The sequence below is a fragment of the Bombyx mori genome, chromosome 8, assembly GCF_030269925.1.
Source record: "Bombyx mori chromosome 8, ASM3026992v2".
NCBI lineage: Eukaryota > Metazoa > Arthropoda > Insecta > Lepidoptera > Bombycidae > Bombyx > Bombyx mori.
Window position 1 is genome coordinate 6,652,670 of NC_085114.1, and position 19,163 is coordinate 6,671,832.

At 36.3% G+C, this 19,163-nt stretch overlaps 2 protein-coding genes across 2 annotated transcripts; both read left to right on the forward strand.

The window, feature by feature from the left end:
• The first annotated feature begins 1,057 nt into the window (after positions 1–1,057).
• LOC101742173 (uncharacterized) lies at positions 1,058–10,042 on the forward strand. Its single transcript, XM_012695590.3, has 3 exons — positions 1,058–1,348; positions 8,531–8,715; positions 9,369–10,042. The coding sequence occupies exons 1-3, from the start codon at positions 1,280–1,282 to the stop codon at positions 9,466–9,468; spliced, it is 354 nt and encodes a 117-aa protein (XP_012551044.1). The 5' UTR covers positions 1,058–1,279; the 3' UTR covers positions 9,469–10,042.
• A 3,546-nt stretch (positions 10,043–13,588) lies between these two features.
• On the forward strand, positions 13,589–19,105 carry LOC100125608 (nanos-like protein). The gene is made up of 7 exons (NM_001105232.1): positions 13,589–13,702; positions 14,614–14,758; positions 15,088–15,189; positions 15,373–15,480; positions 16,465–16,613; positions 17,364–17,541; positions 18,017–19,105. Exons 1-7 carry the CDS (start codon positions 13,616–13,618, stop codon positions 18,199–18,201), a joined length of 954 nt encoding a protein of 317 aa, NP_001098702.1. The 5' UTR covers positions 13,589–13,615; the 3' UTR covers positions 18,202–19,105.
• The last annotated feature ends 58 nt before the right edge of the window (positions 19,106–19,163 follow it).

Here is a 19,163-nt window from a genome sequence, read left to right on the forward strand (position 1 = left end):
AACTGTGTATGAGTTAAAGAAATCATGCACTAAAATCGTAGACCGTATGAATTATCAGTTGCAATAACAATTATTGACGTGTTCGATATTTGACGCATGTGCAGAGAGTTGTCCATTAACTGAATTAATAATTACGCAATGAGGATTTCTAATAGTTCCATACTATAGTTCCACATCATTTATATCATATGTACGACTTGAAGATCTGTCCAAAATTTTATTGGGACCGAAGTCAAAGTGGTACATTTATTCCTTCCTTCACAATGTGTACTGTTGAACAATCCATAAGAAGCCTTTTGAGAAGAATTAAAACGAAGACCATGGTAGAATGTCACCGCATTAATCTTGCAATGATGTGTCCTCAATTTTATTTGTCAGTAAGAACATGAACGATACCAATCCTAAAGTAGTAGAAGATACAAGAATATATGACATGTTTTTTTTTTTTAATTTTGCTTCTCCTGTACCTATAAAGAAAATGAATAAAACTTGAAGGATCTTTTTTATTTTGCCTGTATCCATTCAAATATCAAGTAACATATTGACCTCTCCCTCTAGTTTGAAAGTGGTTTAGTAACTAGATTTCATCTTAGAAATATCATCAAACAGCATCGTTTTGATTTAAGAGATATTGCTCAGCAAAGTGTTGTATTTGACTTTAACTAAGATTGAACGCTAAGATTAAACGAACTAAAAAGATTGAACGCTCTAAAATATGATATAGGCTTGTGGTAGGACCTCTTGTGAGTCCGCACGGGTAGGTACCACCACCCTGCCTATTTCTGCCGTGAAGCAATAATGCGTTTCGGTTTGAAGGGTGGGGCAGCCGTTGTAACTATACTGAGACCTTAGAACTTATATCTCAAGGAGGGTGGCGTATTTACGCTGTAGATGTCTATGGGTTCCAGTAAGCACTTAACACCAGGTAGGCTGTGAGCTCGTCCACCCATCTAAGCCATAAAAATAAAAACGTACATAGAATTCACAATAATTTACAAGATTACATTTTTATACAACAGAATAACAGTTACAAGACATATTTTTTTGTGTTCACAGTTTACAATTTCGTGTTCTACGCCTTAAACGTATCCCTTTGTCTACCCAACGAACTAAATACGTCGTAAATATATATGTATTTGGACTTTACTGTGATCACAGCGCCGGGTTTCGTTGAATACATAAAAGCCGGCGCGAGTTCACCGCTGCCGCCACTCCACGATCTGCCGCTGTGCGAATCTTACTTTCTTCTACGTCTAACCAATTATTTTAATTAGAAATCATGAGGCAGAGTATATTACTGATTCTGGCGGTTTGTGCTTTCGCGGCTGCCAATGTTCCCAAGGACAGGGTAAGTGCTTTTACATAATGATCGTTTATCGCGCAAGAGTTTTACAATTCCTATTTATAATTTATTTTTTCGTGCGCAGTTATTTATTTTCTAATGGTCAATTAAGCGTTCATACAATAGTAAAATTCAAAACTAAGTTTTGTTATAAAAAGATCATCTTTATTTTGCGGGAGCATCGTGTATTTTAATTATTTAGAAGGCTATTTAAAATAAAACTTCCATGTACTAAATCGTTATTTCTATAAAATGACAAATTTTATCCAAACTTTAATAATGTGATAAAAATATAATTTATTTCATACGTACGTAATTATTTGCTAATACGTTCTTTATGAAAAAACGACAACACTATTATATTTAAATGGGCCTCCTAATGAAAAGCTGCAAAACCCATTGACATCATTACATGGATCCAGATGGTCTGCCTCGAGCACCAAGGCAGAGATTCGAAAAAAAATACTGTTCTGTCCTTAAGCCAGAAAACGTGATTGCAATGCGGTAAGAATAGTAAAAACTTATGTGTACTACCGTCAATATCATTTTAATTCTCTTCATCATAATACAGTTTAGATGCTAAACCATTTACCTTACATGGCTTAGGCCGGACAAACCCAAGTAACCGAGTAACCTACCCATACCCACGATAAGTAGGGATTAATGGAAATTATAACCTACGAATCGAATATTCTAGAAACATGTAAACTGACTTTCTAACTTAAAAGATATTTGTTTAATTTTATTTTTAACTACCTGCTACTGCGTAGAAGTGACTCATACTCGTAGAATTCATTGAAGAAATGAGATTCGAACGAGATTTCGTTAATTTTAAAGTTCTTTGTTCTTGCATGTTCGGTTTTAGTTTTCCGAATGCTTTGAGAATGTTTCTGGAGGCAGAAAGCTTAACTTGGTCATGAGATGAGAACCGCCTTTAAAGATAAACTTTAAAAATAAATCTATATACAAAATGTGGGTATGGGGATGCAGAATATGATAATAATAATAAAATACATGTAATACTTTTGTCAATATATAAATAAAGCGCCTCATGAAAATAATTTTCCACTGGACAATTAAATGAACACGGTCAGAGTTACCCGTGAATTGTTCTTAATTTTTTAATCATTTAAACGTGTAATTCAAAACTTGCGTAATGCTTTTGCGAAAATCGGAAATGTAATATCATTAGTTCAATATATGCAGCATGAAGCAGTAATGCGTTTCGGTTTGAAGGGTGGGGCAGCCGTTGTAACTATACTGAGACCTTAGAACTTATATCTCAAGGTGGGTGGCGCATTTACGTTGTAGATGTCTATGGGTTCCAGTAACCACTTAATATCAGGTGGGCTGTGAGATCGTCTACCCATCTAAGTAATAAAAAAAATATGCAAAATGTCAATGTGTAGAAACTTTGAGAGCATTTCTATTTCACGAGCGAGCTTCATTATTTACAATTTATTAACACAGAAGCACGTAGCGTTAAGTCCGAGCCATGAGTGACTCATTAACAAATTAATTATATTTATGCAGCTACAACAAAGGCTGTCATGTCGAAAAATAATTTAAAAACAGTTTCTGCTCTGCACAATAGAACTACGTATTAACTCATTGAGGGTAGTCTACAAAATCTTGGTTCACTCGATCTTATTAAAAATGTAGGTACTTTTATTGACTGACAAGTTTTCAAAGCTTACACGAAATTACTGAAGACCTTAACTTTGAGTTCTTCTTATAACTTCAACATGTTGAGATTTCGATGTTCACTGAGGCTTTCGACATTGGGCGAGTAATCCGTCATTACGTATTAACCGCGCAAGCACCCAAATTTTAGATGAATTCTATACAAGCAGATCGTATAGTAAGTACACTACTAACCTTGGGGGGCAAAGATTAAGTGTGTCCACGCTTATAGATAACTCAATATCTATCTAATTCAAGGGATAATTTACTCGTAACATTGTTACTCAACTTGCGTTAACATAATTTTTTTTATTGCTAAGATGGGTGGACGAGCTCACAGCCCACCTGGTGTTAAGTGGTTACTGGAGCCCATAGACATCTACAACGTAAATGCGCCACCAACCTTGAGATATAAGTTCTAAGGTCTCAGTATAGTTACAACGGCTACCCCACCCTTCAAACCGAAACGCATTACTGCTTCACGGCAGAAATAAGCGGGCTGGTGGTACCTACCAGTGCGGACTCACAAGAGGTCCTACCACCAGTAAATAACTAACTTTAAATAAATAAATAACTTGTGAGCATACGAACACGCAGCCCACCTAATGGTGATTGACTATCGCCAGTCATAAACGTCAACAATGCCAGGGGCATAACAAAGCCTCTCACTACATACTGTTATTGGTAACAGTAAAAAAAAAGGTGGTTACACTTATTGTAAGTTCTAGCTACAATAAGGGCCTGGCCACAGCTACTGGCGGTGCGTTATGCGGTGCGTTGCGAGGCGCGGCGGGCGGTGTGACTTGCGGGGGTATGCCACAGCTAGACTAGTTGCGACGGCGGCGGCGTCAGAGGTGGACGTATTTAGAAAGCCCTATCAAATTTCCCTTTCAAAAGTGGCACGATATTACCTTGAAATAAGTGCGTTCTTAGCTGAAGATATTATTCAATCAAGAATAGGAGCGTACCCAGTTAGAAAAAGAGAGAACTTGGCGAATTTCACCCTATTTATTAGGTATTATATTAGGAATATAAGAACTATCCCGATAAATAGATTATTAATAGATTCAACCTTCACAGATATTACCAGGTTCAAATCTAAATTTACCATACGTGTTAATTGCTGATAAAGCCTATCCTCTTAAAAATTATTTGATGCGCCCATATCCACCGGGTGGTTTAAATGCGGAACAAATAATTTTCGACAAAACATTATCCCGGGCAAGTGTCACAATTCAGTACGCGTTTGGTATTCTAACTAATAAATTTCGTATTTTTACGAAAAGTGTACAGGCAAACAAAAAGCACGCGACATTGATTATAAAGGTTTCGTGCCTTAACAGAAAGTGATGGAGACAGAGATGCAGATTTTCAGCAGTTTGTTTCCCAGTTTGGAGACTCCAATATTCACAATAGCGTACGCAGATCAAGACGGAATAATCGAGCAACGGTTCAAGCATCTAGAATACGAAATCAATTCAAATTTCAAATTTTATTTCAATAATCCTATCCAAGAGTATCTAGGAAACCATTAGTACCAGAAAATTGTTGTTTTATTTCGTCCCACATTTTTTTTATAACATGCCTATATTTATGATGTGGATGTTTTGACATCCATATTTCTGGTCTACTCAGTATTTCACTAATGAATTGTTCCACATCCATTATATTTTATTAGCTCAACGCGCGGTAAAAACAAAATGATTTGTTTCGGTCGCGCGATGCCTCAATGCGTCCACCGACACCGCCGCGCGCGCCGCTCTGAGCTGTGGCCACCTCCATATTGTCTAGTACATTTGTTTCACTCGCACATCGTGCAGCTCGTCGCCGCCAGATGTCACGCGCCTCTCACCGCGCCTCGCAACGCACCGCAAAACGCACCGCCAGTAGCTGTGGCATACTTCATAGGTTGTCTACCATTTGTTTTCGCCGCTCCCGCTTGCCGCGCCTCACGACGCACCGCAATTCGCACCGCTCTCGGCTGTGGCCAAGGGGTAAAAAGCTCTATAAGAGTAGGTAGGTAGGTAACGCGATCTGTCATTATAATATTTTACCACGATGACATAGATTACAACAAGGAAATATTCCTACTATTTACTGGCTTCAAATTTGAAAAATACATACATATTTCTTAGCATATAGTACGAAATATCAATTTTCAACTTCCTTATCAGGAAATTCATGAAAAATGACCAATGTCTTCTTGTCCAAAAGAGGTGTCTGTATTCAGTGAATCTCTATAAACAGATTATCGTATTCAGAACTACAAAATGTGCATCTAATTTACTAGAATATATTTTATTCTGTATAAATAACACTGGACAAGGACAAACCTGCATACATTCATTTAATGTGTGCATGTTTGTCCTTTATGCGTTCCTATACCGTTCATTAGACGTTAATGAAGCTTACCCTCAGACACAGCCCACTGAGTTTCTCGCCGGGTCTTCTCAGTGGGTCGCGTTTCCGATCCGGTGGTAGATTCTGCGAAGCACTGCTCTTACTAGGGTTCGTGTTAGCTTAGTTAGTTAGTTAAGGTTTAGCCTCTCAAGGCTACCAGCTTAGGTAGGAAAAAAAAAAAATGACGCTTATTCCAGGGAGAAGTCTGTACCGCTACCACAAGAATAGTTGAATTCAATGTTTTTCTTACATTTAGCGAGTTACAGTCTAGTGTAACCGGGTTTCCCAAGTTTCTAATAATATTATCACACGAAAACATAAATATAAATAATATACCTCTACAAAAAACAAAAACTTTGATAATAATTTTAAATGACGAGTCTAACGCTATTTATATCAAGGTAAACACGATACTTGTTTACAATATTCACGATAGAAATTTGTTTTCAATATTCACGGCGCAATAGTTAAAATAGACGAAAACAAACCCAGTCAACGAACTTTTGGCCGATTCCCTGTTTATTTATACGGTGCCTCACGCAATGTATTACTGAATGTGATGGTAGGAACATTTAATTTTACACATCTAATACTATTACGTAATACTATTACCTACCTAATACCTACACTTTCATTCACACATAGCATATTTAAATATAAATGGGACGTTACTGGTGATCGTGTATCGTCAAAATAGTACAAGCAATAAAATAATTATCTCTCTCCCTTTCTGATGATAAATTTTACATTGGAACAGCAGAAATAAATAGAACGTAGATATAGCGAGTGCGCACGACATTGACTAATATTTGTAGAATAATACTGATGAAATAATCAACGTGATTTCTGAGAATGTTGACGAACAATTAAGTTGAAACTATTGACGTAAATACAGTATAACATCAATGACTACAGAAATATGATACAAAGCTTATTTTACGTTTGGGGCCTTTACAATCTCGAATTAAACGTGTGCAGATAATCTAACACTGCGCGTTGATTCGATGACTTATCTATTTTAATAAATAATCAGGTTGAGCCCGTGAGCTCGCCGGCCCGTCTGCGAGAAGCTGCAACAGGCTTTAGGCTCCTGCCGAATAGGTAGGTGCGGAAAAAATTTATAAATACGGTACAAGAAACTTAATGCACTTCGATTATTTTTTTGTTTTCTTTTTGAAGTTATACTTCTTTAGGCGCGTTATGAAAATTGATGAGAGTGAAATTTTACGATGCGCGCGCACCGTGACACAAAATTAACAGAATGAAGTTGCCCACTAAATCGCTCATTACAATACGACCGACGTAACTTGGCGAGTCTGAATATAGTCGCAGGTGAACTATCCGAACCGTACCGAGAATTACCGAATTTATACGATGTCAAGAAAAGGGATGTCCAATATGCGTGTTTGATGATGTTGTTTAATCGTTTTTTTTTTTTCAAATTGATTAATATTTAAATAGAAAAATTACACGCACCCTTTTTTTATTGTCTTGTAAATAGAATCGGTTCATTATAAATCGCATTTATATGTAGCCCGTAACTCGAATACATTCAAGGACGGGTCGTGGCTTGGAGCGCGTACAGATTGTACGGTGTCGCGTGCCTCGTCCGATAACCGATATTTGAAAATTAAATTACTCTTTACACTCGCCTGCTTTTAAAGTCTTTGAAAACCAAACTTTATTGTGACAACAGGATCTTTTATAATCTATATATATATATAAAAATGAATTGCTGTTCGTTAGTCTCGCTAAAACTCGAGAACGGCTAGACCGATTTGGCTAATTTTGGTCTTGAATTATTTTGGGAGGTCCAGAGAAGGTTTAAAAGGTCGATAAATATGAAAATGCTGGAAATTAAATAAAAATAGTAATTTTGTTTTTCCTTTGATTTGCATTGTTTTAAGTTTATTTTATACATTTTATTTATCGATTGAGGCACTACGAAGTCTGCCGGGTCAGCTAGTAGCTAATAAAATTGCTAAGCACTTTAACGCTTAAAATTACTACCTCCATTCTGGTTTAGGACTAGAACTACTAATTTTATTTTTGAAAACTATAAGGCAGTAAATGTTATGAAGAAATTCCCTTGATAGCAATAATCTTATTTGAACAAAACTACTAAAGCTATCACGTGGACATGATGGCCGATCCAAAAAGAAATAAATTAAATAAATAAACATTCATCTCTTCTATAGCTCTTCGCTATGTTATTTTTCTTCTGGAGTAGAGTATGAATCTACCAAAAATTAGACTCTTAAGTATCTTAATTAATGCGTGAGTCCGAGATGCTTAAACAATCTAATCTTATGTTATGACTAGATGGGTCGACGGTCGCAAGTCCGAGATGTTGAAACAATCTTGTATCATTGAACGTGAAACGAACGTCCGAGAGGTCAGTCCGTCGACTCGGAACAGTCCAAGAACGTTTTGCCATCATCAACATTTCTGAGCAGTCTGAGAACAAAATACTGATACTAAATATCAAATACTAATTATTACTAAATACTAATTGACTCTATTCATTCAGCATCAAAATGAGTAAACATAGTTTAAAAGTGTATCTATCTATATATTATGTCACTAGTAAGTACTGAATGTACTACGAGTATTTGGATACGAATTATAATAAATCACAATACTGTGTTGACGCAGTAAGCGTTAACGATAACTCGTTTGACCTTTATGACAATATTGTCATTATTAGATAAAATATACAATGCACCCATTAAGTCAGATTGATACAATGTGCGACATTATAATTCTTGTGTACAGATGAACATATGATGGCTAGTACTTACCGGCCCTTACGGTTATCAGCGATACTGGGAACACAACTTGGACGATGATATCCGTAGACAGCTCCTGCATATTAAACTATTAAAAAAATAGTCTTTTCATTGCTCAAACGGATGAAAAAGCAGACTGCCTGTTGCCATCCACCTTGAGGCATGTGATTTGAGTCTCAAATTTATGACAGCCGTCTCGTATTTCAAACCCGAATACATTACAGCTTCTCGGCAGAATACACATGGTGGTACCTACCCACATGGGCAAACAATACGCTCTAACATCAGCGTGTAAAAAAGTGTTATTTTATTACAGCTCCAAGTAACAGATACCGCTCAACCGACGACACAAACTACCGAAGCAACAGAAACGACGGGAACCGCAGAAATGACACAGGCATCTGGAAATAAGCCCATAATTTGCGCCCCGACTACTCCTTGCGCCTGGACTGTTTATTCGCCAGTTTCTAAGATGATACAGACTAACATGACAAACAGATTGTAAGTTTACAGAATTCGCAGCTTGTGCTATACCTATGTTTTAAAAATAAAAAAATATCAACTGAAAAATTATCTCCGTTATCAATAATTACCGTTTTTTGCTCTTTAAGTTTTTTTATTATCCCTACATAGTATAAAATAAAATCGCTTTCTCTGTCCCTGTATCCCTATGTATGCTTAAATCTTTAAAACTACGCAACGGATTTTGATGCGGTTTTTTTAATAGATAGAGTGATTAAAGAGGAAGGTTTATATGTATAATAACGTCCATTAAATAGTGGAGAAATCAATAATAAATTACAGTTTCCGATGCGAAGCGAGGGCGGGTCGCTAATTATTTAAATAAATATAACTTAACGGACAAGGTTATCAAATGTTTCAAATTAAATTACAGTCTCATTTGACAGTCAGTCTCATCTGTTGTCCAGTTTCTTTTTTTCCCATACCTATGCTGTAGGTGAGCTCACGGGGCTCAAACCGGAAGTGTTACTAACACTGGCCCTAGCAAGAGCAATGCTTAGCAGAATTTACCACCGGATCCGAAAAGCGACCAACCCGGATCCGAAACTCAGTGCATTTATGGGTGCTGGGTTCGTACTTGCTTAGGTTGTTATATGCACTTAACCATAAGTTTTTGATGTGTTTTTTTTCAGCTGCATTTGCTCAGCCGACACCACATGCGCTATTACCGAAGACGATACAGAAGTGCACGCGTACATTCACAGATGCACTCGCATTGATCCCGACTCGTAGTAGTTTTGTATGCTGACAACTTATTGCACCGCTATAGAATAGCTTGTTCATTTATACAAAGTCTTGGCTAGACGAGAGTACTTAAAAATAGCCGGTTAGAGCCGCAAAACTTCATTTATTATATATTCATTATAATTTTCATTATCCATTTTTACATGTTGATAAATATATAATATTGCATGTCGACATACACCGCTATAACTCACATGTTCTGTTGTTTTTCGTTATTATTTTCTAATTTAATGAAAGTATAATTATTGTTTTATCATTCGTCAATGCCGCCACGCTTCCGCCGATTATTAATATTAGTATGTAAGTTTAGGTTAAGTTTTTAAGCGAGAATTAACTTTTGATTTTGTATGTTTAAGTACCAGTATCTTAACAGCCATTTGAACATAATGAACAAGTTCGTATTTTTTAAAGTTCCTATTATCATTTTATAGTATGAGTCATATGCGGCATGGTTTGTGCCACCTCGATAATATGTACTCATGGATGACATAATAAAGTTAAGTGATGTTTAAGTACGTTTAATTAAGTTTTTGACTAAATAAAAGTGTCGATTAATACCTGATTAGTAGTTTTAATTTCTCGTTGTTTCTTTCTGTCTTGTTTATGACTGATGCGCAATAAATATGCTTATACCTATCTGTAATCCATCTATTTTTTCAACAACTTCCTTCGAACATCCCGATATAAAATAATATATATAACTGCTTTTCAATACGATGACATAGATTTCATTGGTGATATTAAATTTCATCAAATAGTAAGCTGCGTAAATCTTTGAAATAAACAAATATGACAATACATTGTATCAAAACTATTTTTTTTTTTATTGCTTAGATGGGTGGACGAGCTCACAGCCCACCTGGTGTTAAGTGGTTACTGGAGCCCACAGACATGTACAACGTAAACGCGCCACCTACCTCGAGATATAAGTTCTAAGGTCTCAATATAGTTACAACGGCTACCCCACCCTTCGAACCGAAACGCATTACTGCTTCACGGTGGAAATAGGCGGAGTGGTGGTACCTACCTGTGCGGACTCCCAAGAGGTCCTACCATCAGTGAAAAACTAATTGATGGAATGAAAATCTGACATGAATTTGATCCATTACAAAAAAAGAACCTTCTCATCCTGATCAGTAGGTATTGTAAATTTCAGAAAAGTTTTATACGTAGTAAATCAAATACTAAATAACTAATAATAAATACTGTATTTGGGAATATGAGGGTAGATAGACAATGTAAAATATTAGTGTACATGATCAAAAAGATTTGACGCGTAAATGCTAAAAACAGGTCTGTCGATGCTTCCATCGGCATTCGATTCATAGTAACAGTTGTAGATATATTGAATGGTTATTGTACTCATTTGAATTGGAAAACTAAGACGTGCAAAAAAGATTTGAACGCGCTTTTGACCCAGGGGTATCAAATCCTCAATCACAACTTAGTAGGTTCGGAACGGGTTGCTACGAAGTATATGTACCAGCTGTCTACGGAGTTATTAGTGTATTTCTATACCTTATATATAACACACACATAACAGGTTATAGCGGTAAGCTAACACATAAAGAAGATATGCCGCCAAAACCTGAAGCGCGCTAGCGAAACTTTCAAGTCAAGCTCGCATCTATAAAAGTTAAGAACAGTAATATTCGGTTTCCGAGTAATAACTCCGCTCAGTGGAAAGTCTTCGCAGGTCCCTCCGATTTTGTTCATAAAAACCTCAAAGCCGTAAGTTTAATTGAATTGTGAAGATAGTTCCAAGTCTGAATAAGTAACGATATGTGGTAATAAAGTAAATATAATGCTGAAATAAATAAGTAAGAGAAACACGACCTTGTGATACATATATTTTTTTTTGTTGCCGTATAGGCAGACGAGCATACGGCTCACCCGATGGTGAGTGGTTACCATCGCTCATGGACGTCAGCAATGCCAGGGGCAGAGCCAAGCCGCTGCCTACCAAATAGGACAAAAGGAAGGACATAGGAAGAAAGGCCAGTTTCTTTTCAAAAATCGTTTCTCTGACAAGTTCCACTTGCGTTGAGACGTTGGAAAGTAACCTTGTTTCCGGTTTTTTCTCACCAGAATATGTACTTGTATCGGGTGAGGAAAATATCTTCGTGGAGTATTTTACGGAAAATAAACGGAGCGATTATGCTTTTGCATTATTGAGTTAAATGAGCGGTGTAAACGCCTTTCTCTTAAACATTTTATTTGGCTAACTATCTGCCAGTAGCCTTGAGGGGCTATTCTGGCTTCACTTAACTGGTAGGCGAGCTCATGGGACTCAGCCTGAATGAGTTTGCTAACATCTGCCTTCGCAAGTGCAGTGCCTCACTGCATCCACCACCGGATAGAAATCACGATCCACTGAAAAGATTCGAAACTCAATAGATATTGGTTAGACAGAGCACGCTCGTCCCTTAAGTCGTTTTCTGATAAAGATATATTTTTGGGTACTGTCCTGAATTACAAAATATGACATTACTACGTAAACTGGCCTGTGACATAGTATGAGCACTACCGGTTATATTTACTTAACATGTGTTCACAAATGACTTCTAAGATGCAAGGTAAGAACATCGTGTTTTAAAAACCTGCAAAATTTGTAATTTGTTTAGTTAATATTGTTTGTGAGCCTACACAAGTAAATACTATCACCCGGCCTATTTCTGCAATGCAGCAGTAATGCGTTCCGATATGAAGGAACCTCATTTTTGGTTGGTTAGCGGCATTCAAGTTTAGATGTCCATGGAGTTAGTAACCATTTTGCATGAAGTATATACCGTGTTTTCCTTCGCTTGTCTATACAATAAAAGTTGTTGTTATTTTTAAAACGGAGCTTCTATACAATAAAAGTTGTGATCATTTTTAAAACGAAGTTGTCATACGAACAATCAGAGGGGCAACGGTGAGGCTATAAAACAAAAAATACGACCCAATTTTTCAAAAGAGCCATCAGCATTATTCACGCTCATGTTTGATCTTTCGTAGTCGTCGTGGCCTAAAGGATAAGACGTTCGGTGCATTCTTCTCTTACGATGCATTGATGTTTGAATCCCGCAGGCGGGGTACCAATTCCCCTAATAAAATAAATGTTCACGATTGACTTCCACGGTGAAGGAATAGCATCGCGTAATAAAAATCAAACCCTCCAAATAATTTGCGTAATTACTGGTGGTAGGACCTCTTGTGAGTCCGCACGGGTAGGTGCCACCATCCTGCCTATTTCAGCCGTGAAGCAGTAATGTGTTTCGCTTTGAAGGGTAGCGCAGTCGTTGTAACTATACTGAGACCTTAGAACTCATATCTCAAGGTGGATGGCGGCATTTACGTTATAGATATCTATGGGCTCCGGTAACCACTTAATACCAGGTGGGCTGTGAGCTCGTCTACCCATCTAGGTAATAAATAAATTAAAAGATCTTCTATCTGGTGGCTTCGGAGATCACTGAATACGAGGTGGGAATTTTGCTTTCTAGCTCAGATGTCATTAGGTATATGTAATAAGCAAAAACCTTAGTGTCTAAATGCCTTACATCAAAGACATATTATATACAAAGTTCATATGTACCATATTTCTTTATTACTATAATTTTTTCCCTACCTATTCGTTAGTAGCCTAGGGTTATTCCAGCTACTCGCGGACGGGAACTATTATTATTAACTTTATTTCCTTTGAACGCTAATTGGAAAGCGTATTAAACATTTATGAACCACCCTGACCAAAAATACGGTTAAGAAGTCGTGTATTATCAAGATAAGTGTAAATAACTTTTTTTAACTTGTTACTTTGATACCTTTGAATATTCAGGTAGGTACCTACTTAATAAAATGACAGTAAATACACCGCGACTGGTTCAAGCTCAAATCTAGTAATTTGAACCGTAAGACAATTCGTTTATGATCGTCTTTTTATTGTTTTAATTACACCAACTACAACATTAAACAAGTGAGGGTAGAAAAGAATCAAAGCCCATCGAAACATTTAGAATTCTTGTCTTGTAGTGCTCTTATCTACATACATACCTATAGATATCTTTATAGTGTTAAAGCATTATAAATAAGCAGTTTCAAATTAATTTGTTCTTTACTGTCGCCGCATGCAAAGAGCAACATCTTCGTAATTGAAATGGATTCCATGTCATATAACTTCAATATGGAAGATGAGAAGCCTATTTTTACAACAGCTAGCGATGTTACAACCACGACTACGACTGTAAGTACCTATTTAATTTGTTTTCATTGTTACGTAATGTAAGGTACGTAATATGTAATTTTGTTTGTTCATAAAATTCACATATTCTTTCGTATTTTGTTGAGGCATATACTCGTAAATGAGTCGTCTATTATCAAAGGTGGCAATCTGTGCAATTGGACAAAAAAAATTTATTGATATGTCAATACAGATTGATTTGAATATAATCGTCTCCTTCAAAGAATACGGTTCAAAACCTGCATTAAATAAAGGTTAATAGTTAACCTGTTATTTATCTAAGATGTCGTTCCGAAGAGTTTTGTGACTGCCAATGGAATACAAAGTCAATAATTAGTTTTTCTGATTTACAAATCATTATCCAAAAGTCAGATTGCCGGCTTTAATAATAGTCGACTCAAATACAAGCATTCTTATAATCTCGTCAACGATATCTAACAATTTTGTGTTTTCTATTTTCTTTTCCTATCTATATATCTATATATATATAAAAATAAATTGCTGTTCATTAGTCTCGCTAAAACTCAAGAAAGGCTGGACCGATTTGGCTAATTTTGGTCTTGAATTATTTGTGGAAGTCCAGAGTAGGTTTAAAAGGTAGATAAATATGAAAATGCTCGGAATTAAATAAAAATAACAAATTTTGTTTTTCCTTTGATGTGTCCCCCGTCGGGCGGATTCCTTTTGTTTCTTTTAAGTTTATTTTATACAAAAGTTTAGGTCAGCTAGTATTAAATAAAATACTTGGATTTACAAATTGAATGAAGTAAAATAAAGTTTTAACTTAATATGGTAAATCCAATTAATAATTCATAGATAGCTTTTTTGCGGATAGAGTTTCGATTCGTTGGTCAAATTCGTCTATAAATTTTGAACTATATAACTTGTCGTACTCCTACTGCTTATTATAACAGGAGAGTTACACGACGACTGGCTTAGACAATATAACCATCAACAGCCAAGAGGGATCATTCTCAGCTACAACGCCATCGTTTCAAAGAGGAGGAAATGATCTTCTCAACTTACTAGCTCGGCAGGAACCAAGAGCCGCGGATCCCGGTAACAAAATTAATGTCCTTTCTTAATTCAACCTTATAAATACTTATAATTACCAACAATACTTATATTTGTTTAAATAAAAAAGCCATTGAACACGCTAAGACACTTCATTCTTCAAGCAATGTTTCAAAATAGTTCTCAGAGGACAGTAGTGGTTTAACCGTTTCTCATTTCACTCACTCATTTGGTTCCCATTTTACGAGTGACTGTCATCTATTGTTTTACCGTGAGCAATTTAGGACTTTTATAAACTGTTGGATTATTAAAACCGCTGTTTTTCCGAGAAAGTAACATTTGTGGTAAACTAATATTATCTTATTTATTTACAGCTCCAAATAGCACCGAAATGGAAGACATTCTACTGAACATGCGACTCAATGGCACTGACCCGCTATTCGATGATATGGATCCAAATCATAACTACTTTCTGGGTAAATTTAATTATTAAAATTAAATTAAGAAATAATTGACATTATTTATCAATTTCATTGATTTCAAGAATTGTTTTATAGATCGTGTATAAACGCGAATATTTCACTCGGTCAGATTAATTGAAACATTGTAATATAATATGGGTAATACTAGGTACGAGTAATTGTATTTGTTTTGTATAGGGGGGCGTCCAGAGTCCGTGGCATCGTCTAATCTGTGGAATGATAATTCAAGTGTGTCGGGAGCTAGAAACGGCGAAATGATGGACACTTTTGACTTTCTCATCAAAAGTAAGAACAATTTCAATGTTAATGTTTAAAAAATAATTTTTAAAATGTCAAGGTTCTCCATAAAAACTCCAATATCTACAACCACATTAGTTTTTCCTGGTGGTAGGACCACTTGTGAGTCCGCGCGGGTGGGTACCACCGCCCTGCCTGTTTCTGACGTGAAGCAGTAATGCGTTTCAGTTTGAAGGGTGGGGCAGCCGTTGTAACTATACTGAGATCTTAGAACTTATATCTCAAGGTGGGTGGCGCATTTGCGTTGTAGATGTCTATGGGCTCCAGTAACCACTTAGCACCGGGTGGGCTGTGAGCTCGTCCACCCATCTAAACAATAAAAATTAAAAAAAATTAAATCACCAATATCTTATCGATTTTAATGAAATAATGTAATTAATTACATTTTTTTGTAAACCGGACTATAAAGGGTCTAAAGCAAGGGTGGCCAGCTTGATTAGAACCAAAATCTACATACTGTCTACTGACGAAACACTCGGCGATCTACCAATGGCCTTTCTTGAAATTTAATGAAACAATGTAGTTCAGTAGGTATACAAATAAGTAGTATATTTTCTTTTATTAAAAAGATTAAAATAAGCCTGAAATTATATAATAAAAGAGAACTATTGCGTAGAAGAGAGGATAAATAATGTGACGTAATGGTCATTAACAAATGATACAAGATGAAGATGATGCATGCAGCAATTGGTGATTACGTTGCGCAGTCTGTTCTATGTATTTCTAGTTTTTATCTTTCCACGATCTACCGGTCGATCACGATCTACCGGTTGGCCACCCCTGGTCTGCAGGTACCAAAACTTTAGAAATACAGGGAACAAAATTATTACTTAGGTTCTATGTATTTCTAATTTTTGTCTTGCCACGATCGACCGGTCGATCACGATCTACCGGTTGGCCACCCCTGATCTAAAGGTACCAAATCTTTAGAAATACAGGGAACAAAATTATTACTTAAAGTTAATTTTGTAGGTTTGTCATCTGCTAACAACTACGTGTCGATGTTGACGCGGGAACAACTCTCGGTACTACGTTCGATTCGACCTAGTCTCTTGTACGAGTTTCTGCAGGAGGTCGCTAAAGTTCGCAGTGATAGAAGAATGCGCAGGGCTCTACCTAACGTGAGAAATTTTTTTTTATTCGATTAAATTTTATTATTTGACCCTTTATTCGAATTCTATGCTTTCGCAAATAGTTCATCGATGGCTATTCAGATAGTTTTTCGTGACATCCAAAAGTAGTTTTAACAAATTCGTATGTTATGTTTCTTGATCCTCACAGGGAAGATTTAATACACAATAATACGTAATGACTAAGTGGCCGACTTACACTAGTCTTCTATGATATGAAAATAGAATGCCGCCGAATTGAAATCTAAAATCGGCTGTAGGTTAAGCTTAAAAGTGTTTTTGTTCGAAGCTTTGGAAGGAAAACTGGATATATTGTTTGAAATTTATCTTTGTATAAAAATTATCAATTGTCACATGATGCTAATAAATAATAATAATACTAGATAAAACTGTATTAGGACTCTATAAATACCTCTTGTATTTATACTAGATACTATAAAATAAATGTTATACGTTCGTGGAACTCTTGCCAAATCCCTATGCAGCATGATGTGAATACACATGGAAACCCAAAATACCGTTCCCTAGTTGACTAGTGACCATTATCTTTAATTTGACAATTCTAGGACTACAGGCAACCTATTATTGCCTACCGCTAAAAATATTCTCAAGTCTGCTTGTACTTTAAAGAAGAACAAAAGTAGGCGAAATTATTCTCAAAACTCTCAGAGCACTTCCATTTAAATCGTTACACTTTAAATTTCTTTGTTATATATTATTTTTATTTCGAATACACCCCAGGAATGCGCATTTTGTAAGAACAACGGTGAGAATGAAGAGTGTTACTCTTCGCATGCACTGAAGGATTGGCGCGGGCGTGTACTATGTCCGGTGCTGCGTGCTTTCCGCTGTCCGCGGTGCGGCGCCACCGGTGACCGCGCTCACACAATCAAATACTGCCCGGAGAACTCTGATGCTAGTTAGTGATTTTGATTGTTAATTAAGTTTATTCATTACATTTTTACTGGTAGTAGGACATCTTGTGAGACCGCACGGGCATGTACCACCATCCTTTTTCTGTCGTGAAGCAGTTATGGTTTGAAGGGTCAGGCAGCCGTGGTACTTTAAAACTTGAGACCTTAGAACTCGTGTCTCAAGGTGGGTGGCGGCGTTTACGTTGTTGATGTCTTCGGTAACCATTGAACATCAGGTGGGCCGTGAGATCGTCCACTTAAGAAACAAAAAATCGTTTTTGACGGAGGCAGCGGCTAAAAGGCAGAGCTCTCCGTGACATCAGCAATAGCCCCAGAGTCCCCAAAAACCTGGTTTCATTTTATATTCGATGTTCTTTAACAATTACCACATGTTATGTGCAAGGTCGAGTTACGACATCGTGGAATCTGCCCCCAGGAAAAGGATACTACAATTTAGTAATTTAGGCTTATTTGTTACAGGTTCCGATCGTTCTGGAAGTTTGTCCGCGCGTCGTCGCGTGCCACCATCGGCTTCATTGGTTATGGGCGGGACGAACAGAACAGGCTTTGGACCCCTGACTCCTAGCGCGCCAGCTTCTTCACCCGTACCTACTTCTACTTCGTTCCCGAACTCTTCATTCTGGACAAGTTTCAGCATGAACTAATTTTTTATTTGATCGAAACTAACAGATTCAATTTAAAACCAAATTAGGTATATTTAATCCACTGAGTAGGTATTTAATTTTACAATGTTTAAATTTTCGATTCAAGTTAGAGGAAATAGTGTATACTAATATTAAAAACCATATTCGTGAGCGCTCTAAAAAATCTCTGACCGTGCTTGTTACATAATTTTGATACAAATAAATAACAAAATACCTTAACAACACCGAAGTTAATATTTTCTTCTTTTTTTTCCAAAACAATTTTGTGACTCGCTCTTTTTCACCAATTCAGGATATACTGTTAGTTTCGATTTCATATCTAGTTAGTTTTGAATATCTGTCAATGCGCTTTAACAAAATGCAGTCCCACAGGTACTTCGAATTAGATTATTTGTTAGAAATCTAAGGATTGAGTTACATAATTTCATAATACATCTTTGTTCACTTTACTACACGTCGGTAGAAAATGTGAATGAAATGGTTATACATGTGAACTATTCCACCGTTCAAACAAAGCTATGCTGGTCATACATTGTTTGATATAAATACGTTGGAATCTCAATGTAGCTCGATTAACGTAACGTACTTACTTACCTGCCTTTATTTAAATTTTTCATTGGTACAATTGTATGCGTTATCAGATTTTCTAAGAAGTTCGTTTATACTGAAGTTTTAATATAATATCATCAGTCAAATACAATTCAATACTACAATTCCAAAATTTTAATGAATTTATTGTTAATACTGATAATTCATTCAATTTTGTATGCAATTCATTTTAATGCATTCACAACCGTATGTTATAAATGTAATTAGTGTTGTCGGTTCACGTAGGCCAATGAAAAATTCCTTTTCTTTGTTTTGGGTGTCGGTTTCTTATTTTTAAATAAATGTTTTTGCAGTATCACTTGTTTTAACTATCTTTCACCTATTATTTCTGTAATGCGAACCAACCATTAAAA

What these genes read in the sequence shown, in the direction of transcription:
- LOC101742173 (XM_012695590.3), top strand. Translation starts at nt 1,280, where the DNA reads ATGAGGCAGAGTATATTACTGATTCTGGCGGTTTGTGCTTTCGCGGCT. An exon ending in CCAATGTTCCCAAGGACAGG is followed by an intron (nt 1,349 to 8,530) that starts GTAAGTGCTTTT and finishes ATTTTATTACAG; the next exon opens with CTCCAAGTAACAGATACCGC. An exon ending in ACTAACATGACAAACAGATT is followed by an intron (nt 8,716 to 9,368) that starts GTAAGTTTACAG and finishes GTTTTTTTTCAG; the next exon opens with CTGCATTTGCTCAGCCGACA.
- LOC100125608 (NM_001105232.1), top strand. Translation starts at nt 13,616, where the DNA reads ATGGATTCCATGTCATATAACTTCAATATGGAAGATGAGAAGCCTATT. An exon ending in ACCAAGAGCCGCGGATCCCG is followed by an intron (nt 14,759 to 15,087) that starts GTAACAAAATTA and finishes ATTTATTTACAG; the next exon opens with CTCCAAATAGCACCGAAATG. An exon ending in CCCGGAGAACTCTGATGCTA is followed by an intron (nt 17,542 to 18,016) that starts GTTAGTGATTTT and finishes TATTTGTTACAG; the next exon opens with GTTCCGATCGTTCTGGAAGT.